This window comes from Cherax quadricarinatus, chromosome 87 (assembly GCF_038502225.1).
Source record: "Cherax quadricarinatus isolate ZL_2023a chromosome 87, ASM3850222v1, whole genome shotgun sequence".
Classification (NCBI taxonomy): domain Eukaryota; kingdom Metazoa; phylum Arthropoda; class Malacostraca; order Decapoda; family Parastacidae; genus Cherax; species Cherax quadricarinatus.
Window position 1 is genome coordinate 207,575 of NC_091378.1, and position 27,101 is coordinate 234,675.

Sequence of the window (27,101 nt, forward strand, 5' to 3'; positions counted from 1 at the left end):
GTATATATTGGGTCCAGGGACTGTACCTCAACATTACAGAGGTATATATTGGGTCCAGAGACTGTACCTCAACATTACAGAGGTATATAATGGGTCCAGGGACTGTACCTCAACATTACGGAGGTATATATTGGGTCCAGGGACTGTACCTTAACATTACAGACGTATATATTGGGTCCAGGGAATGGGCCGCAAAGTTCTGATAACTGAACAAGTTACAGTGGAAATGAACTGTGTACATACTTACATCAGGTCACGGTCGTAAAGAGTTATTTATGCAGACACTGGTGGTAATGTTTTATTTACAGTCAGCAAAGTCAGGGTATTTTCCAGAATGGTTTGTAATATACCACTGTGGATAAAATACTTTGACATTTCTTGAATATTTCTGAGTGAGTTGCCTCTGAATTCATTAATTTTATCGCACTCCAGTACATAATGACGCGGGTGTAACAGTAGTCCAGCCGGCAAAGTTTACATTTCGTTTGGTTTACATTTGGTGGCGGTGATTTAACCTGCCAAAAATACTTGTAACCCAGCCGGAGCCGGGCAGTAGTGACATCCAATTGTCTGCTTATCTTGTTGGATGCACCATAGACATGTGGCTCCTCCTGCATGATGGAATGATGTTAGATGGACTGACTGGTGTCAATCTCCCTCAGTCTTAAGCCAATAAAGTTCATTTGAAGTTCTTTTCGAATTATTGTTCTCAAACTGCTAACCGACAAGCCAAGATTGTAATCTACTCCCTCTTTGAAGGCATTTAATTTAGCCTTTTTTTCAGTTTTATCATGCACCTCACTTACACCTGAAGACTAATGAGATGCAGTCCACAGGTGTACTCCGACTCCACTCTCCTAGTATAACCCCAAAGTGACTTATTTCGATTAGAGTCTTTGTAAATTTGTAATGTCTTATTATTGTGTAAATAGGTATGATAGGGCTCACATGTAAATAGCTCATTACCACTGTAACTTGTTGAGGAATAAGAACTTTGCAGCCCAGTCCCTGGACCCATTATGTACCTCTGTAAATCTTCAGACTACCATCCACACTATGGCGTATGGGGTGCATAATAAAGATATTAAACTAACTCAAGCGACACAACTAAGTTCCATAAGTAAGTCTATTTAGGTACAAACACACATAAGTGCAATTACCAGTAATAGTGGCAAAATTACAGACAAAAATTTTAGGTAAATGGACACAGGTGCATCTAATGTAACATTTTATTGTAACGGCTTGACAAAGTTCCTGGAGAGCGAAACATAGTCACAATACAATGTCACATTAGATGCATCTGTGTCTATTTGCCTAACATAGTGTAAATTACCTAAGTATACCCAGCTAGGATAACCCATAAAAGGTCTGGATATTTCTTTAACGATTTTAATGGGAAGCCGATGTGGGATGTGGGCGTCCCTCTCTGCTGGGCTTGGCAAGACAAGTCCACCTGGCTTACTTCACCAGTTACAGTTTGTTTCTATTTGCATAGGGAGCCTCTGTTCCGCTTATTTGATCGATCATCTTTGGTTAATATATCTTCCCCATACTCACTGAGGACTCGATATGACGTAAGCTGTGAGTGGTCTTAAAACCCAGCTTCTCTGGGCGGACTTCTGCACCAGCCTTCGTCGGGTGTGGACGTCTCTCTTGCCTGTGTATCAGTGACAAATTTCCACCGTTCTCTCTGGGACGCTTGTCCTCATCTATTTTGCCCGCCGGGCACTCTACAGGAGGGGCACCTGTTCATCGGCTTACTTTTAGCCTGCTCCATTTTTTTCCGCTCTGTGGAAAATTCTTTATCGGTCTTTGGTTGGAAGCCGGTTACTAAACTCAGGTGGGGTGTAGGCGTCCCTCTCTGCTGGGGCTTGGTAAGGGCGTCCACCGGATATAATTGGCAACTTCAAGTTTCGCCCAGCCTTGGGCAACAATTTTTCCTCGTACCATCGAGAAGCCGGGCTCGATACGGCTTATGCTGTCAGTGGCCCTCATAAACCCAACAAAGAAAGAAACTTCTCTGGGCTTCACTCCTGGTTGCGTGAGCTCTATTCTTAAAGTTGTCTTATTATTACATTCATAGGGAAAGCTAAACCTGTAGGGGGTTGTACAGCGCCTAGTGAACTGCGAGACAGGTTCAATCCGAAGAAGGGGAATATAAGTCCAATTCATTAGATCAACAGCCCCTCACCGGCATCAAGGAACTTGGTAAAACTGTGTAAGACAGACAGACACAGACGGACACAGACACACAGACAGACACACAGACAGACACACAGACAGACACAGACACACACACACAGACACACACACACACAGACACACACACAGACACACACAGACACACACACACTCGGACACACACAGCTCGGACTCGACCCCCGCAGCCTCAACTAGGTGAGTACACACACACACACACACACACACACACACACACACACACACACACACACACACACACACACACACACACACACACACACACACACACACACACACACACACACACACACACACACATATTCACACATACACACACACATATATACACACATACACACACACATATATACACACATACACACACACACACATATACACACACACATACATACACACACATATACACACACACACATACACACACACATATACACATACATATACACACACATATACACAGACATATACACACACAGATACACACACATACAGATACACACACACACAGGAAATGGAAAAGCCTGGCAAGTGAGGTAGTGAAAGAAGGAACCATACATAGCTTTAAGATAAGGTATGATAAAGCTCATGGAGCAGGGAGAGAGAGGACCTAGTAGCACTTGGTGAAGAGGCGGGGCCAGGAGCCGAGTCTCGGCCCCTGCAGCTACAATTATGTGAGTACCGACCGACCCTAACCTTCCTTTGCACCAATAACTCATTACAGTTGTGACTAGGTATAAGCGGGTATAAACGTAAGTAAATTTACTTATGATTCATTACCTTTGTACCTTGTTCAGTTATCATAACTTTGGGACCCAATCCCTGGACCCATTATGTACCTCTGTAATCTGTAAATACCTCTGTAACTTGTCATGATTGTGACCACATCTACCTGGAGTTCATTACCTTTGTAACTTGCTCAGCTATCAAAACTATGGGGCCCAGTCCCTGGACCCATTATGTACCTCTGTAATCTTTTGACTATCGCCCATGGGATGGGTATGGGGTGCATAATAAACATATTAAACTAAAACTTAAGTGGTAAAACTATGTAAGTTTATTTAGGCACAGGTACACATAAGTACAATTATCATACATAGTGTAAATTACCTCTCTCTCTCTCTTAACCCTTCAGGATAGCCCAAAAAAAGCCAGTGACTTACTTCCAATGGGGTCCTACCTCTACCATTTCGCTGTTTAAGTCTCTCCACTTGACCATTCTAAGGCTAAAGAAGTGTTTCCTAACATCCCTGTGACCCATTTGTTTTTTAATTTCCAGCTGTGCTCTTTTGTACCTGAGACTCGCCTCTCAAGCAGCCTCACTGTCCACCCTGTGTATTCCTCTCTTTAATAATAATAATAATAATAATAATAATAATAATATTGATCTTTATTTCTACAGGTACATGTACAACATATACAAACCATAGCTGACATCATTGACATACCACTTATTGTGCAGAGCATTTTGGGCAAATTAGGTAAATTTTGTCACCAGGATGTGCCCCACACCAGCTGGCTAACATCCAGGTACCTATTTACTGCTAGGCAAACAGGGACATTAGGTATCTTGAGGAAAGATGCTCTAATGTTTCCACCCGTGCCAGGGATCGAACCATGGACCTCAGTGTGTGAGCTGAGTGCACTACCAACCAAGCTATGGGACACATCTCACTATCTTGTGCCTTGTAGTCATGTCACTTCTGGTCCTTTTGTCTTCAGAGGTCGGTAGGTTTAGCTCTTCTAGCCTCTCCACATAGCTCATACCCCTCAGTGTTGGCACTAGTTTTGCTGTAAGTTTTTGCACTTTTTTCAGCTGCTTTATGTGCTGTATCAAATGTGGGTTCCATACTAGCACTTTATTCCAAGATGGCTCTGGTATGTGCTGTGTATAGGGTCATGAATGCCTCCTTGTTGAGAATCTTGGAAGCTACCCTTAAATTTACCAGCCTTGCTTCAGGAGAAATGCTTGGGACTATGCTCACCTTAAGGTTCTTCTCATTCAGGGAGGTTTGCAGCTCTTGTTCCCTGAGCATGTACGTACTCTGTTTCTGGTTGTCTTTACCCTTCCCTGATTTTCATTACTTTACTTATGCTGAGGTTAAATTCTAAGAGCCATTTGTCTGGCTAATCCTGCAGCTTGTTCAAATACATTTGTAGTCTTTCCTGGTCTTCTGTTTGTCCCCTCAAGGGAGGTTCCTTGATACTGGTGAGGGGCTCTTGATCTTCAGCCTCATACAGTAATATCTTTAAGTTGTTTAGTCCTAGTATAAATTCCCAAAATGCTGAACATAAATGCAGTGTTTTTTTTTAAATTGTACATATGTATACACTTGATAACATGATTATCTACTTTTTAAAATTATTATTATTATTTTTAATTTCAGATTGTTTTCATAGTGTCAAGTGTAGATGATGTTACACCTACTAAAGCAGGTGCAAATTATCCAGAAAACTGGCTGGCTCGTCTCCAGAAATTTTGGAACATCTCTAATGGTGAAGGGAAGCACAGATGACAACAACAACAAGAAAACATGGTATTACAGAATGGAAGACAACTCAAAAAAATATTGGCGATTGCAATCAGATAAGTACAATACAATAAAATTTTTATTTCTTTGTGCAGTACAAATAATACAATTAACATGTAACAAAACATTGATAGGCACACAAGAAAGCCACTAATTATGCAGTGCATTTTGGGCAAACTAATCCTGATGCTTAAATGTTACTTAAGATTTAGTCATAGACTATTAAGTAAGATTTCTTTTGTAGTTAACTGCAATCCTATGTACAGTAAGAAAGGTAGCTAATGAACCAATGGTCAATTACAAAAGTATTCAGTGATATTCAGTTTTGTGGAGTGATTGAATAGAGATAGTGAAAATACATCAAGTTACTTAGTTACAATAGAAATACAGTTGGACAGGATGTGTTACCAATTTTCTATGGGAGTTGAAGGAAGACTGGAAGAACAGGGACAAAGTTGGATGAAGCTGGTTTTATTTGACATAGCATATTGCTGTTTCAATTATTTTTGGGAGATGAGGTGCTTTTTAACAGTAGCTCTGAATTGATTGTTAGATAGGAGACCTTTCAAACAGGAATTTCTGGATCTTAGGGCCTTTTATGCGCATTAAATTTTTACACAGATCGAGATGGATACGGGGGATGTCAGAGAGGGTTTTGTGTCTTGTGATATGACTGTGTTCTGTTGTACCTATTAAGAAAATGTTTCAAAGAAGAGTTTATATTGGAATTGAACATCCTATAAATATAGTATGAGTGCATATTTTGTAAATTAAGTAAGTTCAAGCTTTTGAAGAGTGGGGGAGTGTGTTGTCTGGCACTGGAATGGGTGATGGTCCACACAGTTTGTTGAGTTATTAATGGTTTTAGGTGATTTGGTGTAGTAGATCCCCAGGCACAAATACCATTGGTGAAGTAAGGTTAGATTAGTGGGTAGTAAACTGTAATACACAAATAACCCACACACAAGAGAGAAAATGAGCACTGCAATGCTCCTTTTCTCTCCTATGTGTGGGTTATAACTCAAATTGATGGCTCTTTTCATGATAAATCATTTTTTTTATGAATTTTGCAACTATCAATAGGTAATTATTGCATTGTGCAAATATGTACAGTAGCTACATACATACACTATTTTAGAAAAGAAATAATGTGGTGGTTTCTTTTATATTTTCTTAGAAAATGCTACATATGTGCTATATATACTTGACGTATATGCCGTATATACAGTATGTATATTATATATATTATGTATTATTTAATATTATTATTTTACATTGCAGAGAAGGGGTACCTGAAAGTGAGTGGCAGGGTATGCTTCATCATTTGTCTCCAAAACATGGCATCAGCCTCAGTGTAGTTCATGCGCTTCAAAAAGGCATTGATCTAAGACCATCGGCAATTGCAGGATGGTACGGAAATATTAAACGTAAAATAAGTGTAATGGATCAAAGGTAAGAGATTGACTATTTATAATGATGCAAGGGTTATTACAGGAATAGTGCTCTTCTCTTGTACTGTACCATTTAGTACTGGTATACTGTATAAAGTTCAGTTATTTTATACATCTTTAACCCGTAAACAGTCCAAGCATATCTACGTTCACGTGTGTAGTGCTACAAAAGTACATCTATGTTTTTTTTTACATACAGTGGACCCCCGCATACAGTTGGCATCACATAACGTTAAATCCGCATACCGCTACATTTTATCGCCAAGATTTTGCCTCGCATACCGCTAAAAAACCCGCTCAACGCTGTTCGTCCGAGACGCGTCTAATGTGCGCCCTTAGCCAGCCTCACATGTTCCGCCGGTGGCATTGTTTACCAGCCAGCCTCCGCGGTAACATCCAAGCATACAATTGGAACATTTCGTATTATTACAGTGTTTCTGGTGATTTTATCTGCAAAATAAGTGACCATGGGCCCCAAGAAAGCTTCTAGTGCCAACCCTACAGGAATAAGGGTGAGAATTACTATAGAGATGAAGAAAGAGATCATTGATAAGTATGAAAGTGGAGGGCGTGTCTCCGAGCTGGCCAGGTTGTATAGTAAACCCCAATCAACCATCGCTACTATTGTGGGCAACAAAAAGGCAATCAAGGAAGCTGTTCTTGCCAAAGGTTTAACTGTGTTTTCGAAACAGAGATCGCAAGTGATGGAAGATGTTGAGAGACTGTTATTGGTGTGGATAAATGAGAAACAGATAGCAGGAGATAGCATCTCTCAAGTGATCATAAGTGAAAAGGCTAGGAAGTTGCATGAGGATTTAATTAAAAAAATGCCTGCAACTAGTGATGATGTGAGTGAATTTAAGGCCAGCAAAGGTTGGTTTGAGAGATTTAAGAGGCGTAGTGGCATACATAGTGTGATAAGGCATGGTGAGGCTGCCAGTTCGGACCACAAAGCAGCTGAAAAATATGTGCAGGAATTCAAGGAGTACATAGACAGTGAAGGACTGAAACCTGAACTAGTGTTTAATTGTGATGAAACAGGCCTGTTTTGGAAGAAAATGCCAAGCAGGACCTACATTACTCAGGAGGAAAAGGCACTCCCAGGACATAAGCCTATGAAAGACAGGCTTACTCTGTTGATGTGTTCCAATGCTACTGGTGATTGCAAAGTGAAGCCTTTATTAGTGTATCACTCTGAAACTCCCAGACTGTTCAGGCAAAAGAATGTCCTCAAGGAAAATTTGTGTGCTGTGGAGGGCAAACAGTAAGGCATGGGTCACTAGGGACTTTTTCTATGACTGGTTACACCATGCATTTGCCCCCAATGTGAAAGATTACCTAACTGAAAAGAAATTAGAACTTAAGTGCCTCCTGGTGTTAGACAATGCCCCTGGTCATCCTACAGACGTGGCAGAGCGATTTTATGGGGACATGAAATTCATTAAGGTGAAGTTTTTGCCTCCTAATACCACTCCTCTCCTGCAGCCCATGGACTAGCAGGTTATTGCAAACTTCAAAAAACTGTACACAAAAGCTCTGTTTGAAAGGTGCTTTGTAGTGACCTCAGAAACTCAACTGACTCTAAGAGACTTTTGGAGAGATCACTTTAATATCCTCAATTGTGTAAACCTTATAGGTACGGCTTGGGAGGGAGTGACTAAGAGGACCTTGAACTCTGCTTGGAAGAAACTGTGGCCAGAATGTGTAGACCAAAGGGATTTTGAAGGGTTTCAGGCTAACCCTGAGAATCCTATGCCAGTTGAGGAATCCATTATGGCATTGGGAAAGTCCTTGGGGTTGGAGGTTAGTGGGGATGATGTGGAAGAGTTGGTGGAGGAGGACAATGAAGAACTAACCACTGATGAGCTGATAGATCAACTTCAACAGCAAGAGGCCAGACCTGAGGAAACTGGTTCGAAGGAGGGGAGAGAGAAATTGAAGAAATTGCCTACTACAAAGATTAAGGAAATCTGTGCAAAGTTGCTTGAAGTGCAAACCTTCATGGATGAAAATCACCCTCACACAGCTATTGCAAGCCGTGCTGGTGACTATTACACTGACAATGTTGTGAAACACTTTAGGGAAGTCATAAAGGAACGAGAGGTACAGGCCACTATGGACAGATATGTTGTGCGACAGAAGTCCAGTGACTCTGAAGCTGGTCCTAGTGGCATTAAAAGAAGAAGGGAAGTAACCCCAGAAAAGGACTTGACACCTCAAGTCTTAATGGAAGGGGATTCCCCTTCTAAACACTAACACACTCTCCTCCTCCCATCCCATCAATCATCACCAGATCTTCAATAAAAGTAGGTGTCATGTAATTGTGCATGCCTTTTTCAGTTTGTGTGTATTAAAATTAATATTTCATGTGGTAAAAATGTTTTTTTTTCATACTTTGGGGTGTCTTGCACGGATTAATTTGATTTCCATTATTTCTTATGGGGAAAATTCATTCGCATAACGATAATTTCGCATAACAATGAGCTCTCTTGCACGGATTAATATCGCTATGCGGGGGTCCACTGTATTTTCAAATATGACAAAAAAAAAAAGTAGATCTAAGTTTTTTTTACACATTTTTAAATGTAAAAAAACAAAAAGAAGATCTACTTTTTTTACATACTTTCAAATGTTGAAAAAACGTATGTATACGTTTGGACCGTTTACGGGTTAAAATTTAGTTGATTGTGATGCATACACTCGTATAACTAATAATACTTTCCCAGTACAGTAGTATAGCAGTTGTTCATTATTGTATATCTCCTGGAAAATATTGCCTAGTACTGCAAGTGAGGTAAACACAAAATCCTGCACATTGTACATTTTCAAGATGATGTAACCCATGTATTATTTTCCTCTTATAAGAATCTAAGTTATAGGTAGGAGATTGGTAGACAGCAACCACCCAGGGAGGTACTACCGTCCTGCCAAGTGAGTGTAAAACGGAAGCCTGTATTTGTTTTAAGTGATGGTAGGATTGCTGGTGTCTTTTCTCTGTCTCATAAACATGCAAGATTTCAGGTATGTCTTGCTACTTCTACTTACACTTAGGTCACACTACACATACATGTTTTTTTTTTTTTTTTTTTTTTTTAAAAAAGTAGGCCGTCTCCCACCGAGGCAGGGTGACCCAAAAAAGAAAGAAAATCCCCAAAAAGAAAATACTTTCATCATCATTCAACACTTTCACCACACTCGCACATTATCACTGTTTTTGCAGAGGTGCTCAGAATACAACAGTCTAGAAGCATAAACATATAAAGATACACAACATATCCCTCCAAACTGCCAATATCCCAAACCCCTCCTTTAAAGTGCAGGCATTGTACTTCCCATTTCCAGGACTCAAGTCCGACTATATGAAAATAACCGGTTTCCCTGAATCCCTTCACTAAATATTACCCTGCTCACACTCCAACAGATCGTCAGGTCCCAAGTACCATTCGTCTCCATTCACTCCTATCTAACACGCTCACACACGCTTGCTGGAAGTCCAAGCCCCTTACCCACAAAACCTCCTTTACCCCCTCTCTCCAACCCTTTCGAGGACGACCCCTACCCCGCCTTCCTTCCCCTATAGATTTATATGCTTTCCATGTCATTCTACTGTGATCCATTCTCTCTAAATGACCAAACCACCTCAACAACCCCTCTTCTGCCCTCTGACTAATACTTTTATTAACTCCACACCTTCTCCTAATTTCCACACTCCGAATTTTCTGCATAATATTTACACCACACATTGCCCTTAAACAGGACATCTCCGCTGCCTCCAACCGTCTCCTCGCTGCTGCATTTACCACCCAAGCTTCACACCCATATAAGAGTGTTGGTACTACTATACTTTCATACATTCCCTTCTTTGCCTCCATAGATAACGTTTTTTGACTCCACATATACCTCAACGCACCACTCACCTTTTTTCCCTCATCAATTCTATGATTAACCTCATCCTTCATAAATCCATCCGCCGACACGTCAACTCCCAAGTATCTGAAAACATTCACTTCTTCCATACTCCTCCTCCCCAATTTGATATCCAATTTTTCTTTATCTAAATCATTTGACACCCTCATCACCTTACTCTTTTCTATGTTCACTTTCAACTTTCTACCTTTACACACATTCCCAAACTCATCCACTAACCTTTGCAATTTTTCTTTAGAATCTCCCATAAGCACAGTATCATCAGCAAAAAGTAACTGTGTCAATTCCCATTTTGAATTTGATTCCCCATAATTTAATCCCACCCTTCTCCCAAACACCCTAGCATTTACTTCCTTTACAACCCCATCTATAAATATATTAAACAACCATGGTGACATTACACATCCCTGTCTAAGACCTACTTTTACCGGGAAGTAGTCTCCCTCTCTTCTACACACCCTAACCTGAGCCTCACTATCCTCATAAAAACTCTTTACAGCATTTAATAACTTACCACCTATTCCATATACTTGCAACATCTGCCACATTGCTCCTCTATCCACTCTATCATATGCCTTTTCTAAATCCATAAATGCAATAAAAACTTCCCTATCTTTATCTAAATACTGTTCACATATATGCTTCAATGTAAACACCTGATCTACACATCCCCTACCCACTCTAAAACCTCCTTGCTCATCCGCAATCCTACATTCTGTCTTACCTCTAATTCTTTCAATTATAACCCTACCGTACACTTTTCCTGGTATACTCAGTAAGCTTATTCCTCTATAATTTTTACAGTCTCTTTTGTCCCCTTTCCCTTTATATAAAGGGACTATACATGCTCTCTGCCAATCCCTAGGTACCTTCCCCTCTTTCATACATTTATTAAACAAAAGTACCAACCACTCCAACACTATATCCCCCCCTGCTTTTAACATTTCTGTCATGATCCCATCAGTTCCAGCTGCTTTACCCCCTTTCATTTTACGTAATGCCTCACGTACCTCCCCCACACTTACATTCTGCTCTTCTTCACTCCTAAAAGATGGTATACCTCCCTGACCAGTGCATGAAATTACTGCCTCTGTTTCTTCCTTAACATTTAAAAGTTCCTCAAAATATTCTCGCCATCTTCCCAATACCTCCATCTCCCCATCTACTAACTCCCCTACTCTGTTTTTAACTGACAAATCCATATTTTCCCTAGGCTTTCTTAACTTGTTTAACTCACTCCAAAATTTTTTCTTATTTTCATTAAAATTTCTTGACAGTGCCTCTCCCACTCTATCATCTGCTCTCCTTTTGCACTCTCTCACCACTCTCTTTACCTTTCTTTTACTCTCCATATACTCTGCTCTTCTTATAACACTTCTGCTTTGTAAAAACCTCTCATAAGCTACCTTTTTCTCTTTTATCACACCCTCTGGGTTTTCTCCTGTTTTCTTACTAGTTCTTGTCCTTGTTATTTCCTGTTATCTCCATGGGGAAGTGGAACAGAATTCTTCCTCCGTAAGCCATGCGTGTTGTAAGAGGTGACTAAAATGCCAGGAGCAAGGGGCTAGTAACCCCTTCTCCTGTATAAATTACTAAATTTAAAAAGAGAAACTTTCATTTTGTTTGGGGGGGCCACCCTGCCTCAGTGGGATATGGCCGGTTTGTGGAAAGAAGAAGAAGAATCTAAGTGTCATTTTGACTGTAATTATTACCATAAATATTGTCATTTTATTTATTCAGCATTACTGTGTTATAATTTATTTTTTTTTATTTTTTTTTTTTTTTTTATTATCACACTGACCGATTCCCACCAAGGCAGGGTGGCCCAAAATAAGAAGCACTTTTATCATTCACTCCATCACTGTCTTGCCAGAGTGGTTCTTCCACTACAGTTAAAAACTGCAACTTATCTCCACCCCTCCTTCAGAGCAGAGGCACTGTACTTCCCACCTCTACTCTCTCCTATCTAACATACTCACACATGCTTTCTGGAAGTCTAATCCCCTCCAACCTTTCCTAAGACAACTGCTACCCTGCCTTCTTTCCACTGCAGATTTATATGCTTTTCAGGTCATTCTGTTTTTGCTCCATCCTCTAAATGTCCGAACCACCTCAACAACCCCTCCTCATCCCTCTAGATTATACTTTCAGAAACCCCACACCTCCTAATCTCCAAGCTACGGATTCTCTGCATAATATTCTCACTGCACATTGCCCTCAGACATGACATCTCTACTGCCTTCAGCCTTCTCCTTCTTGCAACATTATTATTTTTTTTATTATTATCACACCGGCCGATTCCCACCAAGGCAGGGTGGCCCGAAAAAGAAAAACTTTCACCATCATTCACTCCATCACTGTCTTGCCAGAAGGGTGCTTTACACTACAGTTTTTAAACTGCAACATTAACACCCCTCCTTCAGAGTGCAGGCACTGTACTTCCCATCTCCAGGACTCAAGTCCGGCCTGCCGGTTTCCCTGAATCCCTTCATAAATGTTACTTTGCTCACACTCCAACAGCACGTCAAGTATTAAAAACCATTTGTCTCCATTCACTCCTATCAAACACGCTCACGCATGCCTGCTGGAAGTCCAAGCCCCTCGCACACAAAACCTCCTTTACCCCCTCCCTCCAACCCTTCCTAGGCCGACCCCTACCCCGCCTTCCTTCCACTACAGACTGATACACTCTTGAAGTCATTCTGTTTCGCTCCATTCTCTCTACATGTCCGAACCACCTCAACAACCCTTCCTCAGCCCTCTGGACAACAGTTTTGGTAATCCCGCACCTCCTCCTAACTTCCAAACTACGAATTCTCTGCATTATATTCACACCACACATTGCCCTCAGACATGACATCTCCACTGCCTCCAGCCTTCTCCTCGCTGCAACATTCATCACCCACGCTTCACACCCATATAAGAGCGTTGGTAAAACTATACTCTCATACATTCCCCTCTTTGCCTCCAAGGACAAAGTTCTTTGTCTCCACAGACTCCTAAGTGCACCACTCACTCTTTTTCCCTCATCAATTCTATGATTCACCTCATCTTTCATAGACCCATCCGCTGACACGTCCACTCCCAAATATCTGAATACGTTCACCTCCTCCATACTCTCTCCCTCCAATCTGATATTCAATCTTTCATCACCTAATCTTTTTGTTATCCTCATAACCTTACTCTTTCCTGTATTCACCTTTAATTTTCTTCTTTTGCACACCCTACCAAATTCATCCACCAATCTCTGCAACTTCTCTTCAGAATCTCCCAAGAGCACAGTGTCATCAGCAAAGAGCAGCTGTGACAACTCCCACTTTGTGTGTGATTCTTTATCTTTTAACTCCACGCCTCTTGCCAAGACCCTCGCATTTACTTCTCTTACAACCCCATCTATAAATATATTAAACAACCACGGTGACATCACACATCCTTGTCTAAGGCCTACTTTTACTGGGAAAAAATTCCCCTCTTTCCTACATACTCTAACTTGAGCCTCACTATCCTCGTAAAAACTCTTTACTGCTTTCAGTAACCTACCTCCTACACCATACACTTGCAACATCTGCCACATTGCCCCCCTATCCACCCTGTCATACGCCTTTTCCAAATCCATAAATGCCACAAAGACCTCTTTAGCCTTATCTAAATACTGTTCACTTATATGTTTCACTGTAAACACCTGGTCCACACACCCCCTACCTTTCCTAAAGCCTCCTTGTTCATCTGCTATCCTATTCTCCGTCTTACTCTTAATTCTTTCAATTATAACTCTACCATACACTTTACCAGGTACACTCAACAGACTTATCCCCCTATAATTTTTGCACTCTCTTTTATCCCCTTTGCCTTTATACAAAGGAACTATGCATGCTCTCTGCCAATCCCTAGGTACCTTACCCTCTTCCATACATTTATTAAATAATTGCACCAACCACTCCAAAACTATATCCCCACCTGCTTTTAACATTTCTATCTTTATCCCATCAATCCCGGCTGCCTTACCCCCTTTCATTTTACCTACTGCCTCACGAACTTCCCCCACACTCACAACTGACTCTTCCTCACTCCTACAAGATGTTATTCCTCCTTGCCCTATACACGAAATCACAGCTTCCCTATCTTCATCAACATTTTTACAATTTTACTGTACAGTACATGTACGTGTATTACTGTTGTTGGTATAGTATTCTCCCCCTTGCAAGAGGTTTCTTGATGCACTTGTGCCCTTTTACCTAACATACTGGTGGAAGGTTGTTGATTCATGAAATTATGCCTGTCCTCACCTGTATAACCTTTAGAGGTATAGTGCTTCCTTCATCATTATCATTATCATCAATCATCATCCACCAACACCATTCAGTCACTATCTTGCCAGAAATGTTCTGATATAACAATTCTGTGCAATGCAGTCAATACTCTTACCACCTCCAGGGCTTATGTCTAGCTAACCAGTTTCTCTGAATCCCCTCATAAAAGTTACCTTGCTCACACCCCAAGGGAATGCTCCTAAAATTCAGATTTTTTTTTTCTTTTCCCTCCTCCAGCCATTCTAGAAATGACCTTTATATCTTCTCCTATCCACCCTATATTTATACACTCTTTTTATCATACTATCCCTCATCATTCCTCAGCCCTTTCAATTTTACCCACAGTGACCCCATATTACCTTTTAATTTGTATGCTACATATTCTCTGCATGATATTCACACTGCACATTACTCAAGTATGGCATCTCTGCTACTTCCAGCCTCCTCTTCACCTCAGTATTCAAAACCCATGCCTCAAAGCCAGATAGGTGTGTTGTTACCACTATACTTGGGTACATTCCACTTATTGCCTCCATAGATAAACTTCTTTTCACAGATTTCTCAACACACCACTCACCATTTCCCTCCCCCCCTCATATTTCCTCTGGTTCATCTTGTCTTTTGTAGATCCATCTGCTGACATGTCCACTCCCATATACATAAATGCATCTAATTCCTGCATACTCCCTCCCTCCAGTCTGATATTCAGTCTACCATTGCTTAGACTTTTTGTTATCCTCATCACTTTTTTATTTTGTTTATTTTTAATTTTCTCCATTTACATACCTTCCTGACTTCATTCACTAACCTTTGCAACTTGTCTTCAGAATCTCCCTAATGAACTGTGTTATCAACATCTTTCAATCCCATGCTTCTTCTCAATATCCTGGCATTCTGTTCTTATACAACTCCATCTCTAGATATAAATATGCATAAAATTTAGCAGGATATTTCTTATTCATTCTTTATGTAGGACAAGGTACTGTGATGCAAGAAATAAATATTTCCCTGCTACATAGTCTCTTTCTTTACTTGCTGGCTTATGCCATCCTTAACCTTCAGTCTTTATTATTTTTCTTCCATTATAGAAATTTTTCACTCATTTTTATGTCTTATATTTAGCTTATCATCTAATATTAATCATTTAACAGTTTTAAAGCTAAACGAGTTGCTGCACTTGGCTATGACTTAGCAGCTGCCCATTTCTTAGTACACCGAGAAGGCAAGGTTCGTTTTAAAGATGCACAGGAGTGGACTCAACAAGATGAAAATGGAGAGTATGAACTAACTGGTCATTATTCCCCAAATGTTTTTGTGGAAGCAATTGATGCATCTGGAATAGACCTCTTGTATGAAGGCCTCGAATCTATGTGTAAGTAGAGTTTGATGATTTTTAAAACAGACACCAGGTAATAGAATAGCTAGCTTCTTTAGTTCATGAGTCCTAACATGCTTACTTTGTCTGCCCTCCTCTAACTTATCCATCTTTATTGTTGATTTTATACTGTCTTAATATACAATAAGTTACTACATCAATTTTGAACCTTACTTCTTTCTACCTATGTTCTTCTATCATCTCCATGTCTCCCTCTCTGCTCTCTCTCACCTTAGTTGTGTAGCTGTGAATGACTCTTATGAATTTAGGGCTTTTTATAAATATAATTTGTTGCCCACTCAGCACCAACATGAAATAATAGATGATATTTAGTTAGTAGGTTGGTAGACAGCAGCCACCCAGGGAGGTATTGTTGTCCTGCTATGCGAGTGTGAAATGGAAACCTGCAATTGTTTTAAATGATGGTAGAATTGCTGGTGTCTTTTTTTCTGTCTCATAAACATGCAAGGTTCCCGGTATGTCTTGCTACTTCTACTTACACTTAGGTCACACTACACATGCATGTACAAGCATATAGTATATGCAAACCCCTCTGGGTTTTCTTCTGTTTTCTTCCTAATTCTTGTTAATTTAAAATGAGACACTTTCGTTTTTCTTTTTTGGGTCACACTGCCTCAGTGGGATATGACCTGTTTGTTGAAGTAAGATGATGATTTTCCCCAATTGATATCGGGAAAAATCTTAATTTAATGGTTTACTCCACATGCTCCACCTTAGCATAACAGTCTCACTATGGGCTTAATGATTCCCCCATGGATATAATAATGATATTCTTATTGAATTTATTACATATTGTTTTTAAATAATTTTATATATAATATACACAGTTTTCTTTTACTATGGTTCATTTTTTCTGTTCTTCACCTGTTAATGCCTGTATATCATATTTTTGCCACTCATGGTTATGGCTGTATTTTATAAATGGCCTTATCAGTCTCTTGAATTGTCTATTTTTTTTATTTCATGGTGCTAATCCTGTATTTTTGTATTTCTTTTTCTCCTCCTACATCCTTAACAAGACTGACCTAAAAATTCTTATACGTACATTTTCACACACAGGCAGGCCCCACTTAAATAACAAAAAAAGGCACAATACCATGACTGGAACGATACACAAATAACCTGCACATAGAAGAGAGGAGCTTACGACGACGTTTCGGTCCGACTTGGACCATTTACAAGTCACACTAACCAGAAGTGGAGCAGGATGGCTATATATAGGCAGGAAGAGGTAGTGGTGGTAGTACTACTACTACCACTACTACTACTACTACCACCACTACCTCTTTCTGCCTATATATAGCCGTCCTGCTCCACTTCTGGTTAGTGTGACTTTGTAAATGGTCCAAGTCGGACCGAAACGTTGTCGTAAGCTCCTCTCTTCTATGTGCGGGTTATTTGTGTAAGGCCCCACTTATATAGCAGGTTAGGTTCCGGGATGCTTCTGTAAAGTGAAAATCGCTGTGAAGTGAAATATTCTTTTTTTTTCACTTTCAAATGCATATAAAAGACTGATAGCGTGAGCAATATAGCTATGCCTAAAAAATGCATATACAGTACACATATTGCTTTCCTTAAAAATTTTCTGTACTTAGCTTATAGTGAGCGGTGAATATATTTGTTGCCGAAAGTCTTAACCAATGAAGAATGGGTACACGTGTAATTAAAAACCGCTGTACAGTATTAGTGAAATGCTGTAAAATGAACCTCTGTAAAGCAGGGCCCTCCTGTACTTCATTTTACAATAAAATTTTTGATGGTGTTTGCTTTTCCTTTTTTTTCTTTTTTTAAATGTCACACTTTGAACTGTTACCTTTTTTGCATTATACTGTAGTAGTATTGTTTAATGTTTGAGCCATTCTCTACATCCTCCATGTTTTTTTTCTTTATATATATTGGTCATTTCCCACCAGGGTAGGGTTGATCAGAGAAGGAAACACATTATCTATCACTCGTTCAGTAGCATGGTGGTCTGATAGTCCTCCATTAGAATTAATTTCATTAATATCCATTTTATCATTCTCCTGTATAGATTTGCTTAAAAGTGCTCTTTACCTGCTGTTGTCATTTCCTCATAAGTTGTAATTTATGCATTTGCAGATGAAAAATGTATTAAATGAAAGATTCACTGATGGATACAACATTTACAGGTTATCTTAATCACTTGAAATGGCTAAGTGTTGCCAGCTGCCCAAATATTGATGACTGGTGCATTGACCGCATCTGTTGCCAGTATTCCAATACTCTTGAGTACCTTGATATCAGCAACTGTGTCAAAGTAACTGAATATGGTATTGCTGCCTTGGGACGTCTGAGGTGAGTTGCAGATCTCAATCTGGTGTGATTCTCATGATATGATAGTACTATTGTGCATGAAAGGATATTGTTGTTCCAGTACATAACTATTCTCAATGGCAGCTTGTCCATAGGAGCTGCAGAGCTGCAGTTCCCCCAGATGCTCACTGCCAGACTTATGACTTCATCAGCCTTACACTAAAATAATTTGCAACTCACAAATATATTACAGGAAAAATCTGTTGTATGTTGTTTTCAGTGTACAGGTCTCCCTCAACATTCGCGAGGGTTAGGGGATCAAGAGCCTCGCGAATGTTGAAAAACCATGAATGTTTGGTGCCCCAATATATTGTAGGGAAATATATTACAATACTACTTCCTTAACTTGTTGAACCATGAATAGTCATAAAATACATGAAAACGTCGTAAATTGTACTAAATATATACATGTTATGCTTTAATAACGTATGTTATTTAATGACATGTATGTTAATAACATGTATGTTATTAAATACCACAGACTCCACCACTGCCTCCACCACTGTGAGTCCCTACTACCCTCCCTCCAGCCCCCGCAACTGGCAGCCAGCCCTCCCACCACTGTGTGGTGAGTGTTTTGTTTGTTCATTATTTGCTATTAAACTACAGAATAAATAATGTAAACCCAATAATGTATTAGACAGTGACATCATGTGTTTACTCTTGAACACTGCAAAGAATCGAACATTTCTGCTATTGCTAATAATAACAGTAGTAATAATAATAATAATAATAATAATAATAATAATAATAATAATAATAATAATAATAATAATAATAATAATAATAAATACGATATAATTGAAGAAGGAAATTGTACAAAAATACGAGGGAGTGGTTGACACATCGTCAGTGTGACTTTGTTTATGCTGGAGTGAACATTAGTCTCCCTGCTCTTCCAAACATTTCACAATAATTCAGCGGTTGAGGCAGTAGTATTTAATAACATATATGTTATAAATAATAATAGTACATGTTATTATTAATAACATGTATTATTATTAACATGTATGTATTTAATAACATATATGTTATAAATAATAATAGTACATATTATTAATAACATGTATTATTATTAACATGTATATTATTAAATACCATTGCCTCAATCACTGCCTCTACCACTCCAGTCACACTCAATCTACAAGCACCAAACACAATGAATTATTGTGAAATGTTTGGAAGAGCAGGGAGACTAATGTTCACTCCAGCATAAACAAAGTCACATTGACGATGTGTCAACCACTCCCTCGTATTTTTGTACAATTTCCTTCTTCAATTATATCATATTTATTATTATTATTATTATTATTATTATTATTATTATTATTATTATTATTATTATTATTATTACTATTATTATTATTAGCTGTAGCAGAAATGTTTAATTCTTTGCAGTGTTCAAGAGTAAACACATGATGTCACCGTCTAATACCTGTCCGAATAGCTATTCCAATATGCAGTCGTGAATGGGTTTACATTATTTATACTGTAGTTTAATAGCAAATAATGAACAAACAAAACACTCACCACACTGAGTGGTGGGAGGGCTGGCTGCCAGTTGCGGGGGTCGGAGGGAGGGTAGTAGGGGCTCACAGGTGGCGGGAAACTTAAATATGATTTGGCGGCTGGGAATTTGGCAGTTGGGAATTTGCGAATGTGTGAAGCCCGTGAAAGTTGAAAACGTGAATGTTGAGGGAGACCTGTATTTCTTTCTTCTTTCAACACACCGGCCGTATCCCACCTAGGCGGGGTGGCCCAAAAGGAAAAACGAAAGTTTCTCCTTTTACATTTAGTAATATATACAGGAGAAGAGGTTACTAGCCCCTTGCTCCCGGCATTTTAGTCACCTCTCTGTATTTATAAGCGAATTTTTATTTTTTTTGGTTGAAACGAGATAAAAATGATTAAAAATAGATGTTTGATGTGGTATGATAGTATAGGTATTACTGGCGCTACGAGCTACCACTGACTATTCTGTATCTTTACACTGTGATTTTTTTTTTTTTTCAACAAGTCGGCTGTCTCCCACCGAGGCAGGGTGACCCAAAAAGAAAGAAAATCCCCAGAAAGAAAATACTTTCATCATCATTCAACACTTTCACCTCACTCACACATAATCACTGTTTATGCAGTGGTGCTCAGAACACAACAGTTTAGAGCATATATGTATAAAGATACACAACATATCCCTCCAAACTGTGTATAACTATAGAAGCACATGGTGTCCATCTTTATTACAGCCTCTCCTCGCTTAATGATGGAGTTCTGTTCCTAAGACCATTTTGGTAAACAAATTTGTCACTAAGCAAGGAGCATACTTCAGTGGACCCCCGCCTTACGATATTAATCCGTTCCTGAGAGCTCATCGTAAGCCGAAATTATCGTTAGCCGAATTAATTTTCCCCATAAGAAATAATGGAAATCAAATAAATCCGTTCTTGACACCCCAAAGTATGAAAAAATTTTGTTTTTTACCACATGAAATATTAATTTTAATGCACACAAACTGAAGAAGACATGCACAATTACTACTCTACTAAGAATAGAATACATGACACTTACCTTTATTGAAGATCTGGTGATGATTGATGGGATGGGGGGAGGGGAGTGTGTGGAAGTTATTGTTTAGAAGGGGAATCCCCTTCCATTAGGACTTGAGGTAGCAAGTCCTTTTCTGGGGTTACTTCCCTTCTTCTTTTAATGCCACTAGGACAAGCTTGAGTCACTGGACCTCTGTCGCACAACAAATCTGTCCATAGAGCTCTGTACCTCCCATTCCTTTAAGACTTTCCTAAAATGGGCCATAACGTTGTCATTGTACAGGTTGCCAACATGGCTTGCAGTAGCTGTGTCAGGGTGATTTTCATCCATGAAGGTTTGCAGTTCAACCCACTTTGCACACATTTCCTTAATCTCTTTTTTCAATTCCATACTAATTCTCGCCCTTTTTACCACAGGGATGGCACTAGAAGCTTTCTTGGGGTCCATGGTGACTTATTTTGCAGTTTCAAGCACTAAAAACACTGGGATAATGTGAAATATACCGAATGTATGTGTAGATGCAACCGCACTGGCTGGCTTGTAAACACTGGCGCTGATGCCACATGTGGGACACATCCCGGACGAATCACGTAAGGCGAGTTTTTTTATCGTGAGACGAAGCAAAATTTTTGCATTCAAATGCTTCGTATGGCGGATTTAACGTAACGCAATGCGTTCGTAAGGCGGGGGTCCACTGTATAATGGTAGTGGGTTTGTATCATCCATCCTTGATATTGTTTTAATGTCACCTTTGCACCATTTATAACATTTTTAGTATATTTTTAAATGTTTATACAGTAGTGTACTGTATATTGTAATAAACAGAATACAGGCAATCAGCTGTAATATACATTATTTAGGTGTGCATACTGGTCAGAGAGCCCGTCGTAAGTCTGAGTCGTCGGTAAATGAATATGTCGCTAAGGAAACATGTCCCAATGTTTCCACCCATACTGGGGATCAAACCACGGACCTCAGTGTGTGAGCTGAGTGCACTAGCAATCAAGCTACAGGACATCTAAGTTATCTGTGCTCACCAACATACTTTCTACTTCAACTCATTTAAATGACCATTTGCGTCTGTGATATACTAACAGTTCCCAGGTTGCAGCGTTTCTTTGTCCATCCACATTCTTGCTTGACTTCTAACTACAGGGAAGTGAATTGTTAAAGCTTTATAAGATGCTAATAAATTTACTTATGTTGATTGAGACAAATTGAATATAAGTTTTTAAATTATTTTAATGCTTAATTATTGTTCAGCTGATAATGTTAGATTTAGTAGATGCATAAACATGCATCTATGATATACAAGGTGAACCATAGAAATCATGTTCTTTCAACACACTAGCCACCATAGAAATGATGAGGGTAAAAAGGTGGGTGGTACATTGAGGTATCTGTGGAGACAAAGAACATTATCCATGGAGGCAGAAAGGTGAATGTATGAGAGTATGGTAGTACCAACACACTTATATGGGTGTGAAGCATGGGTTGTGAATGTTGCAGCAAAGAGGAGGTTGGAAGCAGTGAAGATATATCTGAGGGCAATGTGTAGTGTAAATATTATGCAGAGAATTTGCAGTTTGGAGATTAGAGGAAGGTGCAGGGTTACTAAAAGTATTATCCAGAGGGCTGAGTAGGAGTTGTTGATGTAGTTTAGACATTTAGAGAGGTTGGAGCAAAATGGGATAACTTGGAGAATGTATCAATCTATAGTGGAGGGAAGGTGGGGTAGGCGTCACCCTAGGAACGGTTGGAGGGAGGGGGTAAAGGTTTTGTATATGAGGGGCTTGGACATTCAGCAGGCATGTGTGAGCATGTTAGATAGGAGGGAGTGCTGTACACTGTTGGAGTGTGAGCAAAGCAACATTTAGGAAGGGATTCAGAGAAACCAGCTAGCCAGACTCGAGTTCTGGAGGTGGGATGTACAATGCCTGCTCTCTAAAGGAGGGGCATCTGAACTGTAGTATCAATATGCCTCTGGCAAGACAGTGGTAGAGTGAGTGATGGTGAAAGTGTTTCTTCTTTTTCGGGTCACTGCCACAGTGGGAGACGCCATGTGTGCTAAAAGAAATAAACGCATATAAATTAATCTGTAATATATTCTTATTTTTCAGAAAGCTTAAGCATCTGTATCTTAATGGATTAGATGATGTGACAAATATTAAGTTGCTCTGCTTACTCCTTGAAGATATCCTGCCTGATCTTCACATTGAAGGGATTCAGTATATGGATCCGAAGTTACTACATCATGTGTGACTACAGTATTGTTCTTTAAGCATTATAAACTATAAATAGAAGTAGTTTTTATGATATAATTTAAACAATCTTTTCCATTAAAAGTACTTTAACACACAATCCATTTCCCTCAAAAGAGAGGGTGATCCAAAGAGGAAAACTCATGTGCCATCACTCATTCTCTAGCTGTGTATCCAGAATTGCATGGACACAGTTGAATTGTGAACTAGGAATTATTTAGGTTTATTTAGGTTTCCAAGGTACTCCTTCCTTCTAAAGTACAGTGGACCCCCGCATAACGATCACCTCCGAATGCGACCAATTATGTAAGTGCGTTTGTACGTGTATGTTTGGGGGTCTGAAATGGACTAATCTACTTCACAATATTCCTTATGGGAACAAATTCGGTCAGTACTGGCACCTGAACATACTTCTGGAGTGAAAAAATATCGTTAACCGGGGGTCCACTGTACAGTGGTACCTCGGGATACGAACAGCTCAAAACTCGAACAGTTATGTAAGTGTATTTATGTAAGTGCTTTTGTAAGTGTATTTTTGGGGGTTTGAAATGAATTAATCTGATTTACATTATTCCTTATGGGAACAAATTCGTTTGGTATCGGCACTTGCACAGCCTTCTGGAATGAAAAAAATTTGTATCCCAAGGTACCACTGTATCTGTAACTAAACTATTCTTTTTGGGCCACCCTGACTTGGTGGGATACGGCCCGTTTGTTGAAGGAAAAAAAAATATATATACACATATATAGTCATCGGGCTCTTTCATAGAACTGTTATTAGCTTCTGGAAGCTTGGTGTTGTGTGTGTTAGTGTAGACTTCTAAATGTGCTGAGTCAGGGTGTGGCTGCTGTCAAAATGACATATTATACCATCTCTCACTACCCTTACTGCCTGTCAACACCCATGGGGCCCTATGCCTTCTTCCCCACCGTCCTTCCTACCTACCTACCTTTCTTTCTCTCTCTTTCTTTTTTTTCTTTCTTTCTTCTGGTATCCTGGGCATTGCTTATGGTCACAAACTCCTCAAAACCATGAAATTCATCTTCGCTTACATCTCCATCTGTGTTAGATCTATCACGTGGGAAGAGAGGAGAGCCAATTTCGCCGGGGAGTCAGATATTTCCCGCTAGGCATGCTGAACAAGGACTATTGAAATGGCATTCCCACAATGCACCACTGTGCACACTGACCATGGAGACTCATTCTCTCACATGTGGGTCTACCAGCTTTCTCCTGCTCAATTTGAAGCGACTAGAATTTTGGTGTTTTAATACTTCAAAAACATTGGCTCGTAAGACGAATACACATGTATATACGACCAAAACAGTCAAAGGGTTAAAACAATATCAGAGATGGTTGGCACAAACCCACTACCATTACATGTATATTATTCTCCTCACTTAGCGACGAATTCGTTTACCGACGTGGTCTTAGGAACGGAACTCCATCATTCAGTGAGGAGAGGCTGTAATTTGAAATGTCTGTATTAGCAGAATGCTGTAAAGCAGGGCCCTCCTTAACAAATAATTGGAGTTATGTTTTCCATCTCATTTAAAAAGTAAGAGATTGCTTTTTTTGTTTTTAAGAATGTAGTACTGTACTGTATTATATTAGTAAGAGAACTGTTAAATGTTAATTTAAGTCGCAAAAAATGAATTTTTGCTACTATTAAATTTGTTAAGAAAACATGATCTTCAGAATGTATGAGCTAAAGAATTCAGTGACATTTATTTCATTTATTTTATACCCTACCTCAGTGGGAGATAGCTGGTGTGTTAAAAATAAATGTGTGTGTAAAGAAAAAAAAAAACAGGGTAATAACAGAACAGTTTGAAGTTTATTTATTGAAAGAAAATAAGTATGCTTATTAACCCTTTCAGGGTTTCTGACGTACTAGTACGGCTTACGCACCAAGGTTATTGACGTACTAGAATGCCTAAATTCTAGCGCCTTCAAATCTGGTGAGAGAAAGCTGTTAGGCCTACATATGAAAGAATGGGTCTATGTGGCCAGTGTTAGCAGTATAAAAAAAAAATCCTGCAGCACACAGTGCATAATGAGGAAAAAAAAAAACTCCAACTGTGTTTTTGATTTTAAACAGGGACTTTGCAGTGTATTTTTGTATGGTATTTATGGTTGTATTCTAGTTTTCCTGGTCTCATTTTATAGAATGGAAGACATATTACAGAAATTGAGATGATTTTGATTGGTTTCATATTGAAAAGTGCCTTGAAATTGAGCTCAAAGTAGCAGAAATGTTCGATTTTTACCAAATTTCAAAAGTAAACAAATCATGCCAAGCGTCCAGTACACATCAACTGGTGAATCTGATATTCTTTCACAAGTGCACTGATATTATTTATACCATTTCTACACCATTTCTACACTAATGCAGTAGTCTGCATAACAGTAAATCTTCTATTTTTTTAGAATAAAAATTCAAAGTGGAAAGCAAAAGAGATGTAAGAGGGGCCTGGGGACGTGACTAATAAACAGAGGAAATGTGATTTTAGTGCCAGAAATGTCAATCTTGCTTTTTCTGGACCCTATTTGGAAATTGGCATCTGAAATTTGTGTGAAATTGGCAAAATTGCCAATTTCTGTCCATTTTATTGGATAGTTGAAATTGGTAAGTTGGTGGTTTCTTGTACTCATTCGATAGAAAAAATGGAGTTATAGCGAAATAGATATGATTTTTGTTGACTAGTACACTGAAATTGACCAAAAATATGGCTCAAAGTGGGCGAAATCGCCGATGCGTAAACATTGTCAAGATTGCTAACTTTGCGAGAGCATAATTCCATAAGTTTTCCATCAAATTTCATAGTTTTAGTGTCATTATGATCGGGAAAAGATTCTCTATCATTTCATAAGAAAAAATAATTTTTTTTTTCGAAAAATTTTCAACTCTGAGAACGAGTTTAGGAGAGGGCCTCTCAACCCTGAAAGGGTTAACAAATAAAGAAATCAGGATGTGGTAGCTTTCCTTCTTTTGAGAAGAAAATTTCTTAACCCTTAGAATATGTACATTGCAGTTCTGGAATGGTCCAACTACCTGACAGTGCAACTTCTAATTTTGACAAGGCAGCCATTCTTTTTTAACTTTGCTGTTTTTCTCTGATGTTTCAGGGATCAGTGAGATAGTCTTGAATATTTATATATTTTTTTTTATCAGCTTGCACACTTGCATTTTTCTCCCCTTGATTCATTTGAATACCTGGTAGTAATATTGTTTTTGATGATAGTGTAATATTTTGTTATAAGAAATTAATAGAATGTCTTGAAAATATAATTTATATAAAAGATGATAAATATAATGCAAATTCATAATGAAATGAGCTGAAGGAATAGGATAAATATTCTTTCTTGCTCTTGGTGCATTTCTCACCTCTACAATCTTCTAATTTGCAATGCACCTCTTTTGCTTTCCATCACCTGGTATTGATACTAGTGATGTTCAGTACATGAATATTATCATAAAGAAGACTTGATAGTATCTATTTGTAATTTTGTAATACATTTCTACTCCATTTTCTGGAGTTATGTCATACAATGTGAAGATATTAATAGTATAACTGATGAAGTAGCTTGCACATAAAATGTATAAAGGCTAATGCAATAAACTTCCTTTTTTCACATTAGATGGCAGAATAATGACACACATGTAAATACAATTTAATTTCTATTTGTAGATATTGGTGCACACAAAGATGAACTTGATTTATTATAAAAGTTTTAAGGGATAATTATTTTTTAAGTTTTACTCAAATTGAATACCATATATAGTATTTGAAAATGTTGAATCATTGAAAATTTGTTCTAATTTTTCAAAAAATACTGGTTGTCTCCCACTGAAGAAGGATAACTTACAAAAAAGAGGAGATACATACATTTACTGTCATTCATTGAACTACTGTCTTGTCAAAAATGTGCTGATATCACAGTGCCGATGGCATTGCAACATCCTCACCCTCCTTCAGAGTGGTCACTGTATTTTCAGGGCTCAAGTTCATCTAACTAGTTTCCCTGAAAACACTTGTCTCTACTCATTTATATATACATAATGAAAAATATTGCTCTAATTGTGTTGTAATGCAAGAATATTTAAAAAAAAGAATTTATCTAA

At 38.8% G+C, this 27,101-nt stretch overlaps 1 protein-coding gene across 2 annotated transcripts; it reads left to right on the forward strand.

Moving 5' to 3' along the window:
• The first annotated feature begins 1,665 nt into the window (after positions 1-1,665).
• Positions 1,666-25,396, forward strand: LOC128703803 (distal membrane-arm assembly complex protein 2). Of its 2 annotated transcripts, none has more exons than XM_053798646.2 (6): positions 1,666-2,041; positions 4,608-4,807; positions 6,026-6,203; positions 15,591-15,811; positions 17,986-18,151; positions 18,265-18,685. In XM_053798646.2, exons 2-6 carry the CDS (start codon positions 4,633-4,635, stop codon positions 18,335-18,337), a joined length of 813 nt encoding a protein of 270 aa, XP_053654621.1. In that variant the 5' UTR covers positions 1,666-2,041; positions 4,608-4,632; the 3' UTR covers positions 18,338-18,685. The 2 variants fall into 2 exon arrangements, with proteins under 2 accessions (XP_053654621.1, XP_053654619.1); XM_053798644.2 differs by lacking the exon at positions 18,265-18,685 and adding an exon at positions 22,834-25,396 and having other exon boundaries at positions 1,681-2,041.
• The last annotated feature ends 1,705 nt before the right edge of the window (positions 25,397-27,101 follow it).